The sequence below is a fragment of the Podarcis tiliguerta genome, assembly GCF_965153285.1.
Source record: "Podarcis tiliguerta genome assembly, chromosome: Z".
Taxonomy (NCBI): domain Eukaryota; kingdom Metazoa; phylum Chordata; class Lepidosauria; order Squamata; family Lacertidae; genus Podarcis; species Podarcis tiliguerta.
Window position 1 is genome coordinate 9,900,974 of NC_139553.1, and position 20,436 is coordinate 9,921,409.

The following is a 20,436-nucleotide window of genomic DNA, read 5'->3' on the forward strand; positions in this document are numbered from 1 at the left end:
TTAAGTGATGTATCTCTGCTGCTGCTGTTTCCCCACCTTATTTCCAACACTGTCATATATTGCCATATTTAGCTGTAAACCAGATACTACCCAGTCCTAGCCACCTCATACCTTGGTCCCTGCAAAATAGTTATCCGCTGCTTGGCTTCACAGTTACAAATGGTCCACAAATTTCCTGGCCCCGCTTGCCAGCAGTGAACCTGTTATATGTTTTTTTACTGTATTGTTTTCTGTGCAACTGTTGAAAGCTTTTAATGAACAGCAGTACTGTATATAAATATTTTTACATAGAACAAAACATCCTGCTAGGAGGCAGGGGAGAGGAGAGATGGCTGGATGGCTTACACATTCTGTTGACTGGAAGTATGGTGTAGTGGTCAAGAGTACTAGACTTAGACAAGGCGGATTCAAATCCCCCTTGGGCCGCAAAACTCACTGGGTGACCCTGGGCCACTGGCCATCTCTCAGCCTAGCCTACCTCAAGGAGTCTTTCAGAAGGCTCCCTGAAGGAAGGGTGAGATACAAAAACGTATGAGAAACAGTTCTGGTCACAAGCATCACCCTGTTCAAGTGCAGACCTGCAGTTCTCGGTATCCTTGTGGTCCTCTGTTTCCTTCGGCTCAGGAGGTTTAGCATCGGCTGGCCCTGGGACCTTCCCTGGCAAGAGTTTGTCTGGTGGGCTTGGTGGGACCCGGACCCGCAGGCGGAATATGCACTTCTTCTTCTTGATTTCCTTCCCACTCAGAAATCTGAAAGGCAGCAGACAGTAATGTTTGGTATTGATTTTTCAATTGGTAGTGATCCCCCCCCCCCGAAAATGCAATTCTAAAGGCCACCCTACCTGGTTGCAGACTGGCAAAATGTTTTTAGCATTTGTAATGTCTAAAGGTAAAGGTACCCCTGCCCGTACGGGCCAGTCTTGACAGACTCTAGGGTTGTGCGCCCATCTCACTCAAAGAGCCAGGTGCCAGCGCTGTCCGAAGACACTTCCGGGTCACGTGGCCAGCGTGACATCACTGCTCTGGCGAGCCAGAGCCGCACACGGAAACGCCGTTTACCTTCCCACTAATAAGCGGTCCCTATTTATCTACTTGCACCCGAGAGTGCTTTCGAACTGCTAGGTAGGCAGGCGCTGGGACCGAACAACGGGAGCGCACCCCACCGCGGGGATTCGAACCGCCGACCTTTCGATTGGCAAGCCCTAGGCGCTGAGGCTTTAACCCACAGCGCCACCCGCGTCCCTTGTAATGTCTACTGTGCTTTTAATTAGAAGCTTTTTGCTTGCAGGTTCAGCAGTATTTTGGGAAATGGTTTTCCAAGACTTTTGTCAGCCTCCATGCGAAGGCTATCTCACCTTTTTCCATTCCAAACTCTGACTTCCAGGTCAACCAAATGGAAACTGACACCAGGAATGGCTTTCCAAAAGATGTTGATTACAGGGATCACAATAAAAGTGATGCGGAGAAACAGCCCTTCTTTTACTCTTACCTGCTTTTGTAGCTGTTTAGTGCATTAAGGAGGTGTTCGGCTCTCTCTGCCACGGGGGTGTTCTTCAGCTGAGAGGAAGAACTTACTTAGTTATTTTCAATTTCTTTTTAAATGATGCTTTAAAGGGTCAGAAGCCCTCTCAAGGCAGCCTTCCTCAAACTGCATCATAACATTTAAAACATAAAAACACAAGTATTAAAACTCAGACAGCAAAGTACGAACAACCTGTTCCAGACCAGCAGCCCGCATAAAACATTTCAGACAGTTTGGAGTAATTTATAAAACAAAAAAGCAGCTGCTAGTTTAAAAAACAGGGACCTGCATCATCGATTAGAAGCAGACTGGAACAAAGAAAAGGCCAATTTAAAGGTGCCAAATGCATGTTGGTGGAAAAGCAGCTTCCTTGAATGCAGAAGGTTGGAAGTTCAATCCCTGGCATCTCCGCGTCTGAAACCCCAGAGAAGTGCTGCCAGTGTAGACAGTGGTGAGCTAGATGGACCATTGGATTGAAGCAGCAGAAGGCAGCGCTCTATGTTCCGCAGGAGGGAATTCTTAGGACCAGGGCCAGCACCGGAAAGCTGTCAGGGATGAGGGGCTCTGTGGGTCCCCATCATTCTCGATCATTGGGCAGTGGGGCTGAGGGGACCTGGCAGCCAAAAAAATCTGGATGTAAGTGAAAATCCAAGAGTTTTAGGCCCCAACCCAGTTAAAGTTGATCATGACTAAGGCTGCAATCCTAACCCTATATACCTGGGAAGTCTTCTGAGTAAACATGGTTAGAACCAGTTATCTTTGGGGGGGGGCAATGGCATGCAGTACCACCACCTTTGGGGTGTGGGTGACACTGTGGGTTAAACCACAGAGCCTAGGATTTGCCAATCAGAAGGTTGGCGGTTCGAATCCCCGCGACAGGGGGGAGCTCCCGTTGCTCGGTCCCTGCTCCTGCCAACCTAGCAGTTTGAAAGCACATCAAAGTGCAAGTAGATAAATAGGTACCACTCCAGCGGGAAGGTAGACGGCGTTTCCATGCGCTGTTCTGGTTCGTCAGAAGCGGCTTAGTCATGCTGGCCACATGACCTGGAAGCTGCATGTCGGCTCCCTCGGCCAATAAAGCGAGATGCGTGCCGCAACCCCAGAGTGGACCTAATGGTCAGGGGTCCCTTTACCTTTACTTACCACAACCTTTTGGGGCGGGTAAGGAGGCGGGAGGGCTCTCAGACCCTGTCAGAGCATCGCAACTCCTTCCCCAAGCCCGGGAAGCATTTGCCCAGCTTAGGGAAGGAGGCATGATGCTGTGACAAGATCCTGGAACCCTACTGCCTGGTAGGGAAGGTCTCTTCACTTGGGTGGCAGCGCCCTGGTAGGTGGGCAGGTGGGCAAGGGAGCGTCAAGCAGCTAATCTGCCCTTACTGCCCAGCCTTGGCATCATGCCACACCCCTCCCCCACGCACTGGCCCCTCGCCCTGCTTGCTGGTGAGTACTGGAACTTTTTTTTCTGGGGAAAAAGTGCTGGTGCAGCCTAAGTCCCACTGAAGCCCGAAGAATAAGCCAGCCTGGTTGTGATATTTTATTAGCTCATTTGAAGCCTTACTATTTTAATTAAAAATTTTAAAAATCAATAAAGGATTAATATTGCTAAGGGGGGGGCATGCAAGGCTCTGCACAAGCCCCCTCCTGGCCCCACATCATGGCTATGGGAAGCTGCCTTATGAAGAGTCAGACAATTTACCCATCTAGCTCAGTATGATACTGAGTGCCATCAGCCCTCCGGGGTTTCAGACATAAGTCTTCCTCAATCTTACTTGGAAATGTCAGGGACTGTGCTCAAGCACTGAGTTGCAAGCCTTCCCCCGATGGAAGCTGAAAGGGGGAGATGTATTGCAAGTGGCTTCTGCAGTTTCTTGAAGCTTGGCCAAACATTATTCGCAGGTATAATGTATAATATGAGGGCTAGCAACTTTTTTTAAAAAGGAAAAGCTGAGGTTCTGAATACCTGAACAGCACACAGCTCCTCGTTTCCCAAAAATATTAATTTAGCATTTACTGTTATTTACTATTTCTTATTCAAACTGTGTTTATTTTAACTTGAAATGGCAACATATATACTTGTACCAGTGAACATTCTGATTATGACCACAAGGTGGCGCCCAGGTTCCAGCTTTGAAGCTGTAAATGGAATAGAGCAAAGTTCTCAATGACTCCGTCACCCTCCTCCTTTCAATGCAGAAGTGGGAAACTTTGACCATCCGGATTGTCACTGGGTTCTAACTCCCTTCAGCCTCAGCCAGCATGCCCCAAGTTCAGGGGTTATTGGAGTTGTAGTCCAACAACATCTGCCAGGCAACCCTGCTTTTACAGCCACTTACCTTCCCAAGCTGCAGAAGGTTCCAGCGCTGATTGACAAAGGTCAAGATTTCATCAAAGTCAAAGTATTTCTTTTTGCTTTGGACACCCAGGTTGTAGAGTACAAGATGCACGAGATCCACCCTGTGCATGGTAAAAGGAAACAGAATGACCAAGGCTTCCTGCAGAAGGTCAGTTCACAGAGCATTCATCCTAATTTTGCTTGCATAAATACTGAGCAAAAATACTATGGCCACATTAACATCATAGATTTAAAGCCCAGTGATACTACTTTAAACAGTCATGGCTTCCGCCAAAGAATCCTGGGCGTTTGTTGAGGCCGCTGAGAGTTATTAAAGGTAAAGGTACCCCTGCCCGTACGGGCCAGTCTTGACAGACTCTAGGATTGTGCGCCCATCTCACTCAAAGAGGCCAAGGGCCAGCGCTGTCCGAAGACACTTCTGGGTCACGTGGCCAGCGTGACATCGCTGCTCTGGCGAGCCAGAGCCGCACACAGAAACACCGTTTACCTTCCCGCTAGTAAGCGGTCCCTATTTATCTACTTGCACCCGGGAGTGCTTTCGAACTGCTAGGTTGGCAGGCGCTGGGACCGAACAGCGGGAGCGCACCCCGCCGCGGGGATTCGAACCGCCGACCTTTCGATCGGCAAGCCCTAGGCACTGAGGCTTTTACCCACAGCGCCACCCGCGTCCTAAGAGAGTTATTAGCCGGCCCCAATTCCTCTCACAGAGCTACAACTTCCAGAGTGGTTTAGCATTCAACCTCTATTCCCAGAGAGATTGTAGCTCCAGGAGTCTATTTTCACTTACATGTGCATTCTTAACCACGCTTTTATTCCAGCATATGAATTCTTGTACACATTACCTGGCATTGCAAATTTCAGAGCAGAGCAAATTCTGAAGGTGGCAGTGTTTCACTTCCCATTTTGTTTAGGGAAGCATGGGTTAGGTAGGTTCACCTTTAAGCAAGACCTGAATCGGATTTCTCCCTCCTCCCTAAATGCAGTGGAGATATTGCTCCTTGCATAATTGCCATGTTCGTTACCGCTACCAGTTTACAGATTGCCTCCCATTAGAAAGACTCCAAAGGACATCTCTGACACCTTGGCTCTTTCCAAGCACCTAACGCAACACAGAAGGATTGTTAGAGTTCGTACTAAACATGGTCATTTCGATAGGTGCCTGTAAATCAACAATGTAAATAGAAGTGGGGTTAATGTAGATCTCTGGCTGCTCATGCTTACTTATGAGGAGGCCATTTCACAGACAGCTGAAGCCTTGGCAATGCATTCAATGATCTAGTTATCTGCCAGTGTCCCTGATCAGTTTTCTTCTTATACGCTATTGCCTTGCAGGTCTTTTCCACCTGGCCTGGGAGGGCAGGTGAACAGGGTTTTTTGTATCTTTTCTTAAGATCTTGTGATTTATGTTTTTTGATGTTTTATTTAGTGTTTATGACTACTATTGTTATGTCTCAGTAATGTATTTATGCATGTTGTAAGGCCCATTGAGCATGGTTTGACTATGGAAAGGCAGCATATAAATAAAATGTATGAGACTCTTGAGAGTCCCATGGACTGCAAGAAGATCAAACCTCTCCATTCTGAAGGAAATCAGCCCTGAGGGCTCACTGGAAGGACAGATCCTTAAGCTGAGGCTCCAATACTTTGGCCACCTCATGAGAAGAGAAGACTCCCTAGAAAAGACCCTGATGTTGGGAAAGATGGAGGGCACAAGGAGAAGGGGACGACAGAGGACAAGATGGTTGGACAGTGTTCTTGAGGCTACCAGCATGAGTTTGACCAAACTGCGGGAGGCGGTGGAAGACAGGAGTGCCTGGCATGCTCTGGTCCATGGGGTCACGAAGAGTCAGACACGACTAAACAACTAAACAACATGTATGTATGTATGTATGTATGTATGATATAAGCGTGTCACACTCTGTAGCAGGGGTTCCCAAAAGTGAGTAGTGCCATCTGCACGGGGACCAGTGGGAGTACCTAGGAGGTTGTTAAGAGGCAAGGCACCAGTAGCAGAGTTCTGGAGATGAAAATGACTATCAAACTTTGAAAAGCTAGGACCACTGGATGAAGTTCATCAGTTTTGTTGAATTAATTAAACTAAATAGTTTTTGTTTTATTTTGAATGAATGTGCAATTGGTTGTTACTGTTCGGAATTTTATTATGTTATTGTCTTCCTTAGTGTGTGGGGGGGGTATTATTTCTGAATAAGGATTTATACAGTGTGGGGGGAGCACTCAGGATGAGTTTATAGAACCAAGCAAGGGTGATCCACTGCTCTACAAGTTTTGTTGGAACTGTATTTATTTCACTACAAATAAAATAGTCTATGAAAAAATAGAAAATAAATATTGCTGCTTATATACAGCTGATTTCCATCACAATAATAAACACTGAGAGTGTGCTTCTGCTTCAGACTTACCATCTCAAAGACAAACGCTTGATGTACTCTGGGCCCTGGTTGCACACCGCGCAGCAGAAAACATAAAACCTGAAAGTTAAAACAAAAACAAATAAATGAACAAGCAGAACTTTCTCTAACTCAGATTAGCAGCATTGCACCTGGTGCTGCTCAGATATGAAGCCAAAAAAAGATGTCAGTGAAAGTGCCAGGCTGGGGAGAACATTGCACAGATTGTAGCCACCACCGGAAAGGCCCTCTCGCTTTATCATTCTCCTCCAAGCCTCCCTCTGAAAGGGGACCCCAACACAGCAATCCAAAGAAGGTGAGGGGAAGACGTACCGGTCTCCATACATCATTGGGCAGCTAAGGCACTGTGTGCAGGCTTCATGGAACCACTGTTGGCAGCGGTAACATTGCAGCATCTTCAGGTACCACCTGGAGGGGAAAGAAACTTGGTTGGACCGGGAGAGAGTTGCAACACCTGTGGAGTATTCCCTACTCAAGTTTGCCAACCACCACTACAGTACTAGCATGGGTCTCCCAGAAGGATGCTGATGAGGAATTGCGGCCTTTGGGCTGGAAAAAAAATACCCCACTGGTGAGTTAGATTAAATCAGTCCTCCACAACCTGGGATCCTCAAGTTGTTGTTGGACTCCCAGTTACCAGCAGCCCAGGCTTGCGTGGCCAATGGGCAAGGATTATGGAAGTTGTAGTCTAACATCTGAAGAGCACCAGATTGAGGAAGTCTGAATTAACTCAGAAGAATGTAAGAAAAGCCTCCTGAATCAGCACAATGGCTCATTTCGACCAGCACCCTGTTTTCTCCAGGTGGCCACAGAATAGTTATCATGGCTAGTAGCTATTGATAGTCATCTCCTCTATGAACTTGTCTAATCCTCTTTTAACACCATCTATCTTGGTTGGCATCACTGCACTCTGTGGGAGTGAGATCCAGAATTTGACTGTGTGCAACTTTTATCTGTCCTTCCAACATTCAGCTACATGAGTTCTTGCTTTGCAGAAACACAATGGGAGTGCAAAGCAGGGCCCATAAGGGGTGTGGCCTTAAGTCTCAAGGACCAGACAGAGAGGCTTGGAGGGCCGCATTGGGACCGCAGGCCAGTCATTTCCCAGTCGTGGTGTAGGTAAGCCTCTCTATCTAGGTAGCTGTGCAAGACACACACATTTTAAAGCTTGCATCTGCACCCCTGGAGATGTGGACCGCCACATGATTCAGTAGCTTAAATCTCCAAAGGAAGACCCCCCACAGAAGAAAAGGGCAAGATAGATTTGCTCCCTATTGTCCGAGGTCTTCAGAAAGCTCCATCTCTTCAAATATTCCCCCCCTCTCCTGGGTGCCACCTTTGTTTTCGTTTCGGTTTCTCTTACTCGCCAGGGCCGCCACAGTAACAGTAACACTGCTGGTGATTGGTTCTGTGGTGAGAGTCCCATTCCAGCTCCTGCAGGTTATAGGACAGCACCATCTTGATCCTTTGCAGTGTCTTCGCAATGGTACCTTTCCTCAGGGCTCCACCATTCTGCAGAGGCAAAAAGCAGCAAGAGATTCAGACCACAAAAAGGCATCATGGACTGGCAGGTGCTAGAGGATGAATGGTGGCAGGGTGGAGGGGCCGGGATGCTGAGCAAAGCTGGGGTGGGCCGATGGTGGAATGACTCTGGGGAGGGGACCAGTGAGTTGTGGGGTTCTGCGCCTCCACTGGGGAGAAACATTCAGTGTCACTCCAACTTTCTGAGGCTGTCACAAGTTATGAGTAAAGATTTGCTCAGAGAGCTGAGTAGAAAGAATTGTCGTTTATCACCTGTGTCTTAAGGAGCTGATGTAACAGGCTGATTCAGCAATAAAGAACTACAGTGGTGCCTCGCAAGACGAAATTAGTTCGTTCTGCGAGTCTCTTCGTCTAGCAGTTTTTTCGTCTTGCGAAGCAACCCTATTAGCGGCTTAGCGGATTAGCGCTATTAGCAGTTTAGCGGCTATTAGCGGCTATTAAAGGCTTAAGGGATTAGCGGATTAGCTGCTGAAAGGCTATTAGTGGTTTAGCGGCTTAGAAAAAGGGGGTGGGGAGTGGAAAAAAATCTCAAGACTCGCAAGACATTTTCGTCTTGCAAAGCAAGCCCATAGGGAAATTTGTCCTGCGAAGCGCATCGAAAAATGGAAAACCCTTTCATCTAGCGGGTTTTCCGTATTGCGAGGCATTCGTCTTGCAGTTATTTGTCTTCATTGGTCTGGGCGTAAATCAGGACAATAAGGGGACTCAGTGGTGAAACTGCTCCGGCACCGGGGGCGGGGAGCAGGCAGTGGCGTGGCTGGCGCATGTCCCAGGGGCATGGCATGCCGCCTGTGGGGTACGCACCGTGTATTCGGGGGGCGGCTATGATGGTACCCCCTTCCCCAGTGGTGCCGGGGACAGTGCACTCCCCCTGCCCGCTCCCGTTCCTCCGCCGGTGGTGGGACTCAGTCAGAGGGAGGAAACATTCTGTAGATCAGTTGGAAGAGCATCTGCCTTGCATTCAGAGGGTTCCAGGTTCAATCCCCAGAATCTCCTGTTGTGGCTGGGAGAGACCCTGTCCACCCCAAGACAACCACTGCCAGTCACCGTTGACAATACAGACGACTACCCCACTTATGGGGGGGTTACATCCTGGGCTCTCACAAACATAAATGAAAATTGTAAGTGGAGAGGACCCTCTTAAAAGCCTCCAAATTGCCCTCTCTGCTGCACACTCTCAGCCAGATGGGCGGGGTATAAATAATATATTATTATTATTATTATTATTATTATTATTATTATTATTATTATTATTATTATTATTATTTCATTGACAAGAGCACCTGCTTTGCATGCACAAGATTCCATATTGAGGAAGGGCCAGAAAGGACCCCTGTTTGAAACCATTTTTTTTCTCTAATACTTTTTAATCTCCTCTCTTGTTTTCTTTCTTTGAGGTTTCCTATTTCTTGTCTTTTAGTCTTTCTTCCTACGTTCTTTTATACATTAAGTAGCTGTTTGTATCAGTATATTATAACATGATACTTTGTGATGGATATGCAACTTTGTATATCTCTGAATACGTATCAATACATATATTAAAGAGAGAGAGAGATCTTGAAGAAATGGTGTCAGCATAAACAAACAGCATAAACTGGATGGATCAATGGTCTGACTTATAAAAATAATCATATTCTGGCTGTCCTCTGGCGGAGACAGCACACTAGGTTTGATCCACCACTAGCAATTACTAGGTTTTCACATAGGGGCATCCGTAAAGAAGCATCTGGCAAAAGATGGTATGCTCCCGGAATGAGAGCTAGCAGAAAGCATTCCTTGAATCCTATCACTCACCCGTACAGCCAGGGCAAAGATGCATCTCCGACAGAACCAAGATGAATCCAAGGAACTCTCATCGCTGCTCACCGCTGGGATATGGCATTGCTGGTGAAAACCTGAGAGGCAAAGTTTTGCAACTACGTGAAGAGGCTGAGCATTTTCTACAGGGTTGCACTAGGCTGAATCCATCACACCATACATTGAAAGTACATAGCTCCCCTCCCAAAGAATCCTGGGAACTGTAGTTTGGTGCTGGGAGTTATAACTCTGCAATGGGCAAACTACAGTTCTCAGGATTCTTGCACTCTTGTAACCCCTAGGCTACAATGTCAGGCAACAGAATGATAAACACACACACACACACACACACACACACTCCTAACAGAAATTTTCAGTCCTTGAACACTGGAACAATCCAACCCACAGTGGGTTGATTCACTGTTTGCAAACAGGACCATGAAATCTGGGGGACCATTTTGGGAAGAGGTCTAACTGTGGGGCTGAGCAGAAGAGTGTTATTTGCAGGGACCAACATTTGAGACGAACCCCTTCCTGCATTTACTCTGGGATCATGAATGTTGTAGAAGGGCCATAGCTCAGTGGCTGAGCACCTGTTTGCATGCAGAAGGTCCTCAGTTCAAATTCCCATCATCTCCAAGTATGGTTTGGAGAGACTCCAAAACCCTGGAAAACCATTGCCAGGAAATGTCAACACTGGGAAATACTGAGCTGGATGGACCAATGATCTGACTCAGCTTAAGAAGATTCCTACGTTCCTAGGAATGTCACTCAGCAGGCCACTGCCAAGCTCTGACCAAAGGAAAGAAATGCAAGATGTCCACCAGGGTAGCTTCTTGACACCAGCAGGAGGCTGCAGCCATCTGAGGGCCACTCGGAGGCTGCTCTCCTACTGAGGCAAAGGAGTCTGGCGCCATCCACCAACCAAAGAGCAGCAGGAGGGAGCTTGCTTTCCAGTCTCCTTGACAGAAAGAAAACTAAAGTGCATAACATGAAAGGAAAAGGTATTGGGAGGGAGGAGGAAAAAAAGCAAATTGGGGCATCTGAGAGTTCATCTTATTATTTATTCTTACATGCCACTCTAGGAGCCTTTTAGATCTGGAGAACAGGGCTTTAAAAAAAAAAAAAAAAGACTTCCCACCGACCTAATAATGATACAGCAAGCTTGCTGAGCAATAAGGGCATTCTCGTTGCTGCCATTTTCTGCCTCACCCCCCCCCCCCAAGCCCCTAACACAGGGGTGGTGAAACTTGCAGGACATTCTTCTTACCAAGTCCACATTTCCCGCATATCAGTATGTCATTCAGGGGGGATTTTGTCTTTTCCATACAGATGTTACACATTGATTCTTCACCAGGGAGACCAGCTGAAAAAGAAGATGAATGTCAACAGCAAGTACCACAACCGCTTGGAAAAACGATGGAATACCATTGTACTGTTGAGAGTATATTAACCTATGGTCTGTGTGTGTGGTTTGGGAGCTGCACAGTCAGGGGAAAAACAATGCTGTCCAGAGTTGTAAAGACTGCGGAGAGAATAACTGGGTGCACTCTTCCCACCTTGGATCAAATCTATGCTTCCAGGTGCTATAAGAAAGCTGCAGAGATAGTGCAGGATAGTGCGCACCCCGGAAATGATCTCTTTCAGCTTCTGCCTTCTGGAAGAAGGTACAGGGTTATAAAGGCCAGGACTAGCCGCCTGAGAAACAGTTTTTATCCAAATGCGATTTTGGTTTTAAAGGCACTGTAAGGTAGTCTCTGTGAGAGTATATTGTATTTAATTATGGGGTATCAGAGTTTTTAGAGGGTTAACCAGGCTGGGATAGCAAGCTTGTTGGTTTTTGAATGTCTGATGTAGCCTTTTTTCAATTTCGCTGTTCTGTATGGGACAATGACAATAAAGATTATTGTATCGTATCAAAGCCCAATCCTACTGTCACTGGAGGTGGAAGATTTCCACCTCATATACAAAGATGAAAAAGCCTTATATCAGGGTCCCCTCCAGAAATGCATTTCATATAACGCCGGTGGTGAGTTTTCTGCTCATAATAGTATTGGGACGCTTATATGGAGACCACATTCACACACATAAAGCACTGTGATGCCACTTTAAACAGGAAGAACTACAATTCTCAGAGTGGTTCAGCAATCAATCCCTCTTTCACAGGGGACTCTGAGAATTGTAGCTCTGGAGGGGGGATAACAATTATTAGTACCCTTAATAGCTCCCTTAATTCTTTGGGGGAAAGTCGGGACTGTTTAAATGTAGCCATAATCTTGCTTATAACAGTGCTTGTGCCAGCAAAAGTTTCAGGATGGACATATGGCTTCATTTCAAATTGGTGCATGCCCCACAGCCAGGAGCAGAACGACTTTGAAACTAATTCAGCTTAAGCTTCAGGAACCCTAATACTGAAGGGGCCCCAGAAGGAATGTTAGTCCTCATTGCTTAAACGTTTTGGGTCTAGTAGATCCAATCTGAGTCTCACAACTCAAACTGATTTTTTTTTTATTGTGTAAGGTAAAGGTAAAGGGATCCCTGACCATTAGGTCCAGTCGTGGCCGACTCTGGGGTTGCGACGCTCATCTCACTTTATTGGCCGAGGGAGCCGGCGTACAGCTTCCGGGTCATGTGGCCAGTATGACTTAGCCACTCCTGGCGAACCAGAGCAGCGCACGGAAACGCCGTTTACCTTCCCGCTGGAGCGGTACCTATTTATCTACTTGCACTTTGACGTGCTTTCGAACTGCTAGGTTGGCAGGAGCAGGGACCAAGCAACAGGAGCTCACCCCGTCGGGGGGATTCGAACCGCTGACCTTCTGATCAGCAAGTCCTAGGCTCTGTGGATTAACCCACAGCACCACCCACGTCCCTTTTTATTGTGTATATTTCAACAATTCCAAAGTTTGAGAGCCAGCAGCACAGATGTAACAAAGGTGGAGTGTCACTGTAAGTTGGCTGTTCTGCTGTGACTAATGTATCCCCCTCTTTTTTAAAAAATAAAAATAAAATCAGAGGTGGGTTTTCTGACTGGATGAATATGCTCAGAACTCTGGAAAATCCTGAAGACAGCATGGAATATAAACGGGCCAATGTTGTGTTGGATAACAAAAAAGTCAAATAAAAATACTGTGGATCAGCAACTTGAAGAACAGATGAGAAAAACCATACAGTACTATTTTGAAGTATTGAAAAGAGTTGTAGCCGACAGCTTGATAATCTAGTTAAGTAAGAGGACTGGCCCATATGAGCAGATTGCAAAAAAAGATTCAAATTCTTCTCAGAACTGATGAACAATTCTGAAATTGATGTGGACAGTAAAAATCTGATAATATCATATTACAAATATGATATTGACCACAAATTAGTAAATGGGTATTATCAGTTCAAAGAATATTTGCACCTTAGGAAAACTCAGAACACAGAATAAAATATGCCATCTAAAATTCAATGCGCAGGAGGTCTTCAGCTTATATGTGAGCAACACGTAACTGAAGTGTTGCCCAATATTACTGCTGTACTTGACAATGCCTGTCATGAGATGTGAAGCCGAAATGAATTTTTCAAAGCTATTCTTTATAAGATCTCATATGATGAAACTGTATGTAACTATGTTGCTAGAAAAGTTAGAAAAAGAGTTTCGTAAAATGTGCTCCATGTAGTACGTATTTTCATAGGCATCTAAAATAGAAGATTATACTGACTGTGGTATTTTCTATGTTTTATTTCATCATTCTAGGATGTATCTTGCATGTATATAACATTTTCCTAATTTTCATACTCCCGTAACTTGAAAACTATGAGGCACGGAGGTGTGGGAATTATTCACACAAGTGATGTCAACATGTGAGATAATCCAGCACAGCAAATTCAATCAAAATCCAAGATGTAGTAGCTACATTAAAATATATATATATGTGGTGAGCAGTTGTGGAACAACCTCATTGAAGAGGATGACAGTGGTCACCCAGACCTCATTGCTGGTTGTTTCAGGGACCCCTAAATGTAGGTCTGACACAGCCCACAGCTTCCTGCTGAAGCCCTGTAATATTTTTATACCACAGATGGTCCAGATTTATCTAGTCTGTGGTCTAGATTGCAGGAATATCAATTTAGGGGGGGGGGACTTCACATCTGTAGGAAAAACAACAGGAATGTAGCAAAATGTTCTAGGAGGTTCTATGATATTGTTCTTTTCAATAAAATATAATAATAAATATAATATAAATATATAATATTTATAAATATATATAATATTATTATAAATATAATAAAAGCTTTGAGATTAGTCAGAGGACCTAGCTTTGGTTCACCAGATGCTTGCTGTCTCATCTTGCACTATTTGTTAAAATATCTGAGAACTATTAAAGTGAAAGAAAGGTGCTTGTCAAGCAAAATAAAAAATCCAGGTTTTGTCTTGCTTTTGTTACGCTATGATGCAAGAGCTGCCTCTTCACCAATGCAGTAATTTTGGAGAAGCATTGCACAGCAAAGAATATCGAGGAATGGTGTGTGGCCAGGCCAGCAAATTTACCACTATTACACTATTATTGTATCAATGGCATGTTGCAGAAAGCACTAGCAAGAAAACCCCAAAATGGGGGGAAACTCCCTGTCTGGAACCCTGGAGAGCAGCTGCCATTCAGTGTGGACAATATTGAGCTAGGCAGACCAATAGCCTGACTTTGGTATAAGGCAGCTTCCTATGTTCTAGCATCAAAAACTCCTGTAAGCTGGGAGCACAGGAAATTGCCTTATAATCAATCTGACCGTTCCCGCTCATTATCGTCCACAATGAGCTGAGCAAGTCAAGGTTGGTATGTGAAGGTTCTGTTTACAGGAGAGCCATGGGAGAAAGACAGAACAGGACGTAAGTAAAGGATTGTTATTAGAAGCTGTGGTTGGGCAAGAGATAAGGAAGCTAGAAGCTTAGTGTTATGACTCACAGAAAAACTATTAGATTTTTGCTGAAGGTGAAAGTAATGCTATAGATGGACATTACTGCCCGGTTGCTTGTAAGTGGTGTTTTCATATTTGGTGTGCCACCCACTCTCTCCCTACTTTCTGATTGCGTCAGTTGTGTCGCACCAGCCTTGGAACACCTAAATAAACATCCTGTTTTGCTGACAATGAGGGGTGGGTGGGTGTCTGGATTCTCTTGGCCATTCCAGGCATCCCAGGGCATTGGGCTTGAACCCCTGTATCTCTCAAACACTATGATCCTTCAAACCTAACACATTAGGGAGAAGCTCTACAGCAGAGCCATTTGTTTCAGGAAGTCTCGTTGTGTGTTTCAAAATGGCGCCCACCAACCCCTGAAATTTAACATGGTACATTCTGCTGCCACACTTCAGGATCCCCCTCCATTGTTCCACTACCACCAGCATGTAGGCTGGGCCCATGCAGAAGTCCCAGAGAAGACTGCAGACTCGCTCACCGTGCTGGATGTCTTTCCAAAGCACCCAGTATTTCGAGTTGTCTTCAAAGGTCATCAGGCAACTTTGTTTGGAACCACTCACCTGCAAATATGGAAACCAGGGGGCAGAGAGAGAAAAGATGTTAGGAACCAATGGTTCACACAAGATATTAACACAAGCAAGACTGGTACAATAATGAGGTGGAGTGAAACCATTACTTCAGCTGGTGGGCATGAAGGGCAGAAAATTGATGTGTTCTCAACCTCTCATTGAAATCAACAGCGATATAAGGTGCTTACATTTGATTTCATTTGCACATACTCTGTGCAGAATATGAATAAAGAGTGAATATCTTCCTAATGTTCCCAAGAGCATAAATGATGTTTTGTTACCCTCCATGAGAATAAGACCCAGCATTCTTTGTCTAAGGAAAATGATTTATTTTTTTCCAATAAAGAAGCTTTTTTTAATAAATAAAAAAACCACTTTCTTTACCCTATTGATCTTCCCGAGGTAATAGAGGCCATCAGTCCAGCAGCACAAGACGTTCTGTCCTTCCGTTAGCTTGAGCATCAGTTCTTGACGGCTTTTACGGTTCTTGGCGGCTGTATCCGCCATGGATTGGTCAACAGGTCTGCTGCCCGCAAGCACAGGCTCAACATTGGCACTCTCCATGACCCTGAGTGGACACTGGTGGTAAAACATGAAATTTTTTTTTTTAAATATTTTTTACATTTTAAAATTCAGCTTCGTTAATGAAGGTAGGGGGATACCAAAATTTTCCAGCTGGCAGGCCCACCTGGAACTCGAAGAAAGTGCCAATGCACGAAGCACAAAATGGTAGCTGCATGTGATATGAAATAAATAAATAAAATAATAATAATAATATCTGGGCGGCTTCCAACATAACACAAAATAACATAACACAAAACGGCCATTCCTAGAGTTCCATGAGGAAAGGGATTGCTTCTTAAACCACTCTGGGAATTGTATACCTGTGTAGGGAATAGGGGTCTCCTAACAACTCTCAGCGGGCTGGGACATGGGTGGTGCTGTGGGTTAAACCACAGAGCCTAGGACTAGCCAATCAGAAGGTCGGCGGTTCGAATCCCCTCGACGGGGTGAGCTCCCGTTGCTCGGTCCCTGCTCCTGCCAACTTAGCAGTTTCAAAGCACGTCAAAGTGCAAGTAGATGAATAGGTACCGCTCCGGTGGGAAGGTAAATGGTGTTTCTGTGCGCTGCTCTGGTTCGCCAGAAGCGGCTTAGTCACGCTGGCCACATGATCCGGAAGCTGTCTGTGGTCAAACATTGGCTCCCTTGGCCTATAGAGCGAGATGAGCACCGCAACCCCAGATTCGGTCACGACTGGACCTAATGGTCCGGGGTCCCTTTACCTTTTAACAACTCTCAGCACCCTGAACAGACTACAACTCCCAGGATTCTTTGGGGGAAGACACAACAGCTTAAAGCAGCATGGCACTGTTTTACATGTATAGTGCAGATGGGGTCCATGTGGAGGCCAACGGGCTGTGGAAGCCACCATTTACTGAGGGTGGTGTTTGCCCTGATTACATCACAAAACCACAACCCCCTCGAGGAACTCTTTTGGTTCAAAAAACAGGAGGCCCAGCCAACAAGCCAGTAGCATGGACCGCCCGGACCATGATCTATTTTTATCTCTTTGTTGGCGGCGGATGCCTTTGCTCAGCAGAGACTATGGAATTGGAAAGCCTACAAGATCAGCTGAGCCAACAACATCTAACAGGTCACTCTTCCAATGTCTGGCAAGCAGATGCCTTGCACAATCTTTTGGAGCATGACCCTCTGGTCATGTGTCGCTGCCGGCTGATCACGATCCAAGGGTTGTGTGCAGAACACTCTGCAACAAGGCCTGGGTGTCAGTATCTGCCTCACTGAGTTCACACTGGACAGCAGCTCAGAAATGCAGGGCAGCAATGGCGAGTCTCAGGGTTACGTATACTCCCAGTCGGTCGATTTTGCCTCAAGCTGGGACTTCGGTATTAGAAGGCGATCAAATACAGGTGAGTGGGATCGTCTTGGAATTGCATGTTTATAAAGGGAACCTGGGATAGGAGGCATCATGTAGCCTGACCACCAAAACAAAATGATTACTGCAATGCACTCTGTGTGAGGCTGCCCACAATTTTTATTGCATGCAGGCAACTTCTAGGAGCTACAGGTGAGAGCTGAGTGCAGGGTGGGGACCAAAGGTGGACAAAATACCAGTAGGGGCATGACATGTTCTCCACCAAGAGGTATTACTCCTCCACTAACCCTTCCCTCTACAATACAATGAGCATCAACAAAAGACCCAGAGTAAAATCTGGTGAGGAAGCACAATTCACCCATCCCTCCACAAAACCAGAAAACTGCTCATGACTTTGGGAGTGACCAGTTCTGCCAACAGGCCCAGTGTGCGATAGCACCACACCCCAGGGAACAGCTTCGAATGGCCAGTTAAACCAGGGTAGCCGAGGGGTCTCAAACCGTCAGTGAGTTAGGGACTTCCCTTGCATGCGATGATGGGCTCTGGTGGATTGAACGGACAAGACCAAGAGTGGGTCCAATGGTCAAGAAAGCAGTTTCTGCATGTGCTGTAGAGGGAAGTGAGGGGCCAATGTGGCTCATCAACCTGGAGGTTAGCCCATCTAGAAGAAGGAAAACTCTTATCCTAAGATATGCCTTGTGGAATATCTTTGGGAGAAGACAAGGCTAAGTGGTAAACCCTACACAGATCTGGAGTGGAGTCTCTAAGATGGTTGGACGGCACCTTGTATGCCTCCTTCCACAACTCCTGCAGCCAAGCTGATGCCAAATGTATTGTTCTGCTTTCCTTTGGGCCACATCAGGGAGGCTGAGAGAGGGGTCTTCCCATCTGGGGAGCCCAGGACCTCAATACACACTGCCCAGACCTGTGCCCCAGGGAGGTCACTAATGCAGTAGTTTGACTTAGCACTCCATTGTCTCTTGAGACAGATGGATGCTCACAACATTGTATTCTATTCTGCTTTGTTGCATAGATTTATTTAGCCACCTTGGGCGGGTTTCTCAGAGACAAAAAAAAAATAAAAAAAATGGGTTGTATCCAATTAAATTCTTCTCAGAGTAGACTTAGCAAAATTAATGGACCTAAATGAGTCATGTCCTTCATTTCATTTCAATGTGAGTAGGACTAACACTGGATACAACGGATTACAATACATTACTGTCTTGAAAGAATCTTTGTTTGGAAAGGCAGGACATAAACTGGTTTCAAAAAAATTAAATGAACTTATTCTTATTAATTTATATACTAAATTATTAATATTAAATATTAAATATATTTAATATTTATCAAACTAAATCCTGCTCAGATTAGACCCACTGAAATTAGTGGACCTAAATTTCTCATGTGTATTTTTAATTGCTCTACTACTCATAGTCTAAACTGGAATATAACCGACATAAGTTATAGCACCATCTATGTACATTGTGCTTTACAAAGAACAGGTTGAAGAGGTTTCTGCCAGCGTTCCAAAATTAGCCGGGCACCAGTCAATTTTGCAACTGGCAACCGGCATTTTGCAGCTGGATGGAAATGTCTGGGGGCCACCCTTGGTGCCTAGCATCTCCCCCTGCCTGGCTGCAGTCAGCTGGTCTGCTGGGCACCACAGCAGCAAAAAATGGGTGCCGTTTGCTGCCACGCTACTCTGCAGACCAACTGATTCACCTGACAGCAAAGAAAAAAATATTTGTTTTTTTTTGCTGCCGTGCTGCCAGGCAAATTACCTGGTATGGTAGCGCAGCAGCAAAAAAAAGTTGCCTAGACATTTTGTTTTTGCACCCACAAACTACCGTATTTTTCGCTCTCCTAAAACGCACTTTTCCCCCTCCTAAAAAGTAAGGGCAAATGTGTGTGCATCTTATGGAGCGAATGCAGGCTGCGCAGCTATCCCAGAAGCCAGAACAGTGAGAGGGATCACTGTGCAGCGCTCCCTCTCGCTGTTCTAGCTTCTGGCTTAGCCGGGTGCAACCTCTTCAGGGCAGCGGGAAGCCTTCATCCCACTGCCCTGAAGAGACTTTGCAGCGCGCAGCTCTGTCCCTTTCCCCACCTCCCGGAAAAGCCCGCAAGAGCCGCGTTCCCTTTAAAGAGCCGTGCAGAGCGTGTGACGGGCTGCCCTTCTCCCTCCTCAGGGAAAAGCCTGCAGGCGCTGCACACACGCTCCACGCAGCTCGTGAAAGGGAACACTGAGCAGAGCCTGGGATGCATACAGTCTCTGCTCAGCGCTCCCTTTAAAGAATATTTTTTCCTTGCATTCCCCCTCTAAAAACTAGGTGTGTCTTATGGTCAGGTGCGTCTTATGGGGCGAAAAATATGGTAGGTCCCAGGATCCACATGGCTCCTTGTTTTCTTTCCTATCCCAATTTCTAACACTGGTTTCTGCCCCTGGGGAGCTTACAGTTAAGGAAGACATCAGAGGAAGGCGGGGAAGGGGGAGCAAGATAACAGGAGAACATATGATTGTTTCAGGAACTAATTGTCTGATTGGGTGTAAGGCTACTTCTTAAGGTAGTTTCTTTGGACAGCTGTTCCTTAACTTTATTTTGCCAGCTGAGGAAGCCAGCGCCAATTAGCAGCAGGATACAGCAGGCGCAGTCTGTTGCTTGTTAAATCAGTGCTGGAGATTGAGGCAGGTCAGGTTCCAAGGAAGCTCATTCTGCGTTCAGTTCCAAACTATGAGAAACCGCCTCTGGTTTTCCAAGAAAAAGGTCTGGAGTTCATTGGATTTGCTTCTCCAGCCTCACAATTACACAACGCACAAACCCGAAGGGACTCCAAATCTCCTTAAACAAACACATAATCACCACCCATCCTTACCAGGAAGCCTTTGGCACAATATTGCCACATGTCTTAACAGCTCTTGATTTCATTATTGATCCTATTGTCAGCTTGAGCCCCACAAGGGGTGCTTATCTTAAAAGGTGATGTGTAAATCTATGAAATATATAAATAAAGCCATAGCGCACTGGGATGTAGCCAATGCTAGGCCTACTCAGAGTAGAACCACTGAAATTAATTGCCAAGATTATGGCCACATTCACACCATACATTTAAAATGATACGCTACCACTTTAAACAGTCATGGCTCCCACCCCCACAAATAATTCTGGGTCCTATAGTTCGTTAAGGGTGCTTAAAGCTGCTATCAGACCCCTGCTTCATATATTTCCCTGTACAGAATAGGAACTGATTGTTAAAGCCCCCTGAGAATTGTGTCTCTATGGGGGGAATGGGGGGGGGTCCTGTTTCCAGCTCCCAGCGCCCTTAACAAACTACAGCCCTCAGAATTCTTATGGGGAAGCTATGCTGTTTTGC

The 20,436-nt window shown here is 45.9% G+C and overlaps 1 protein-coding gene across 3 annotated transcripts in view; it reads right to left on the bottom strand.

Annotated features, from left to right (window-relative positions):
- Positions 1 to 20,436, bottom strand: part of PHF19 (PHD finger protein 19) — a 38,964-nt gene that overhangs the window by 11,214 nt on the left and 7,314 nt on the right. For 2 of the 3 annotated variants that reach the window (XM_083423092.1, XM_083423090.1), the window contains exons 2-11: positions 15,555 to 15,749; positions 15,080 to 15,161; positions 10,913 to 11,008; positions 9,640 to 9,740; positions 7,667 to 7,815; positions 6,616 to 6,711; positions 6,295 to 6,363; positions 3,855 to 3,975; positions 1,489 to 1,556; positions 579 to 749 (exon numbers count right to left, since the gene is read on the bottom strand). In XM_083423092.1, the coding sequence (XP_083279218.1) occupies positions 579 to 749; positions 1,489 to 1,556; positions 3,855 to 3,975; positions 6,295 to 6,363; positions 6,616 to 6,711; positions 7,667 to 7,815; positions 9,640 to 9,740; positions 10,913 to 11,008; positions 15,080 to 15,161; positions 15,555 to 15,734 (1,133 nt within the window). In that variant the 5' untranslated portion in view covers positions 15,735 to 15,749. Of the gene's footprint in view, positions 1 to 578; positions 750 to 1,488; positions 1,557 to 3,854; positions 3,976 to 6,294; positions 6,364 to 6,615; positions 6,712 to 7,666; positions 7,816 to 9,639; positions 9,741 to 10,912; positions 11,009 to 15,079; positions 15,162 to 15,554; positions 15,750 to 15,858; positions 15,904 to 20,436 lie in introns of all 3 variants that reach the window. The other variant, XM_083423091.1, reaches the window with a different exon arrangement.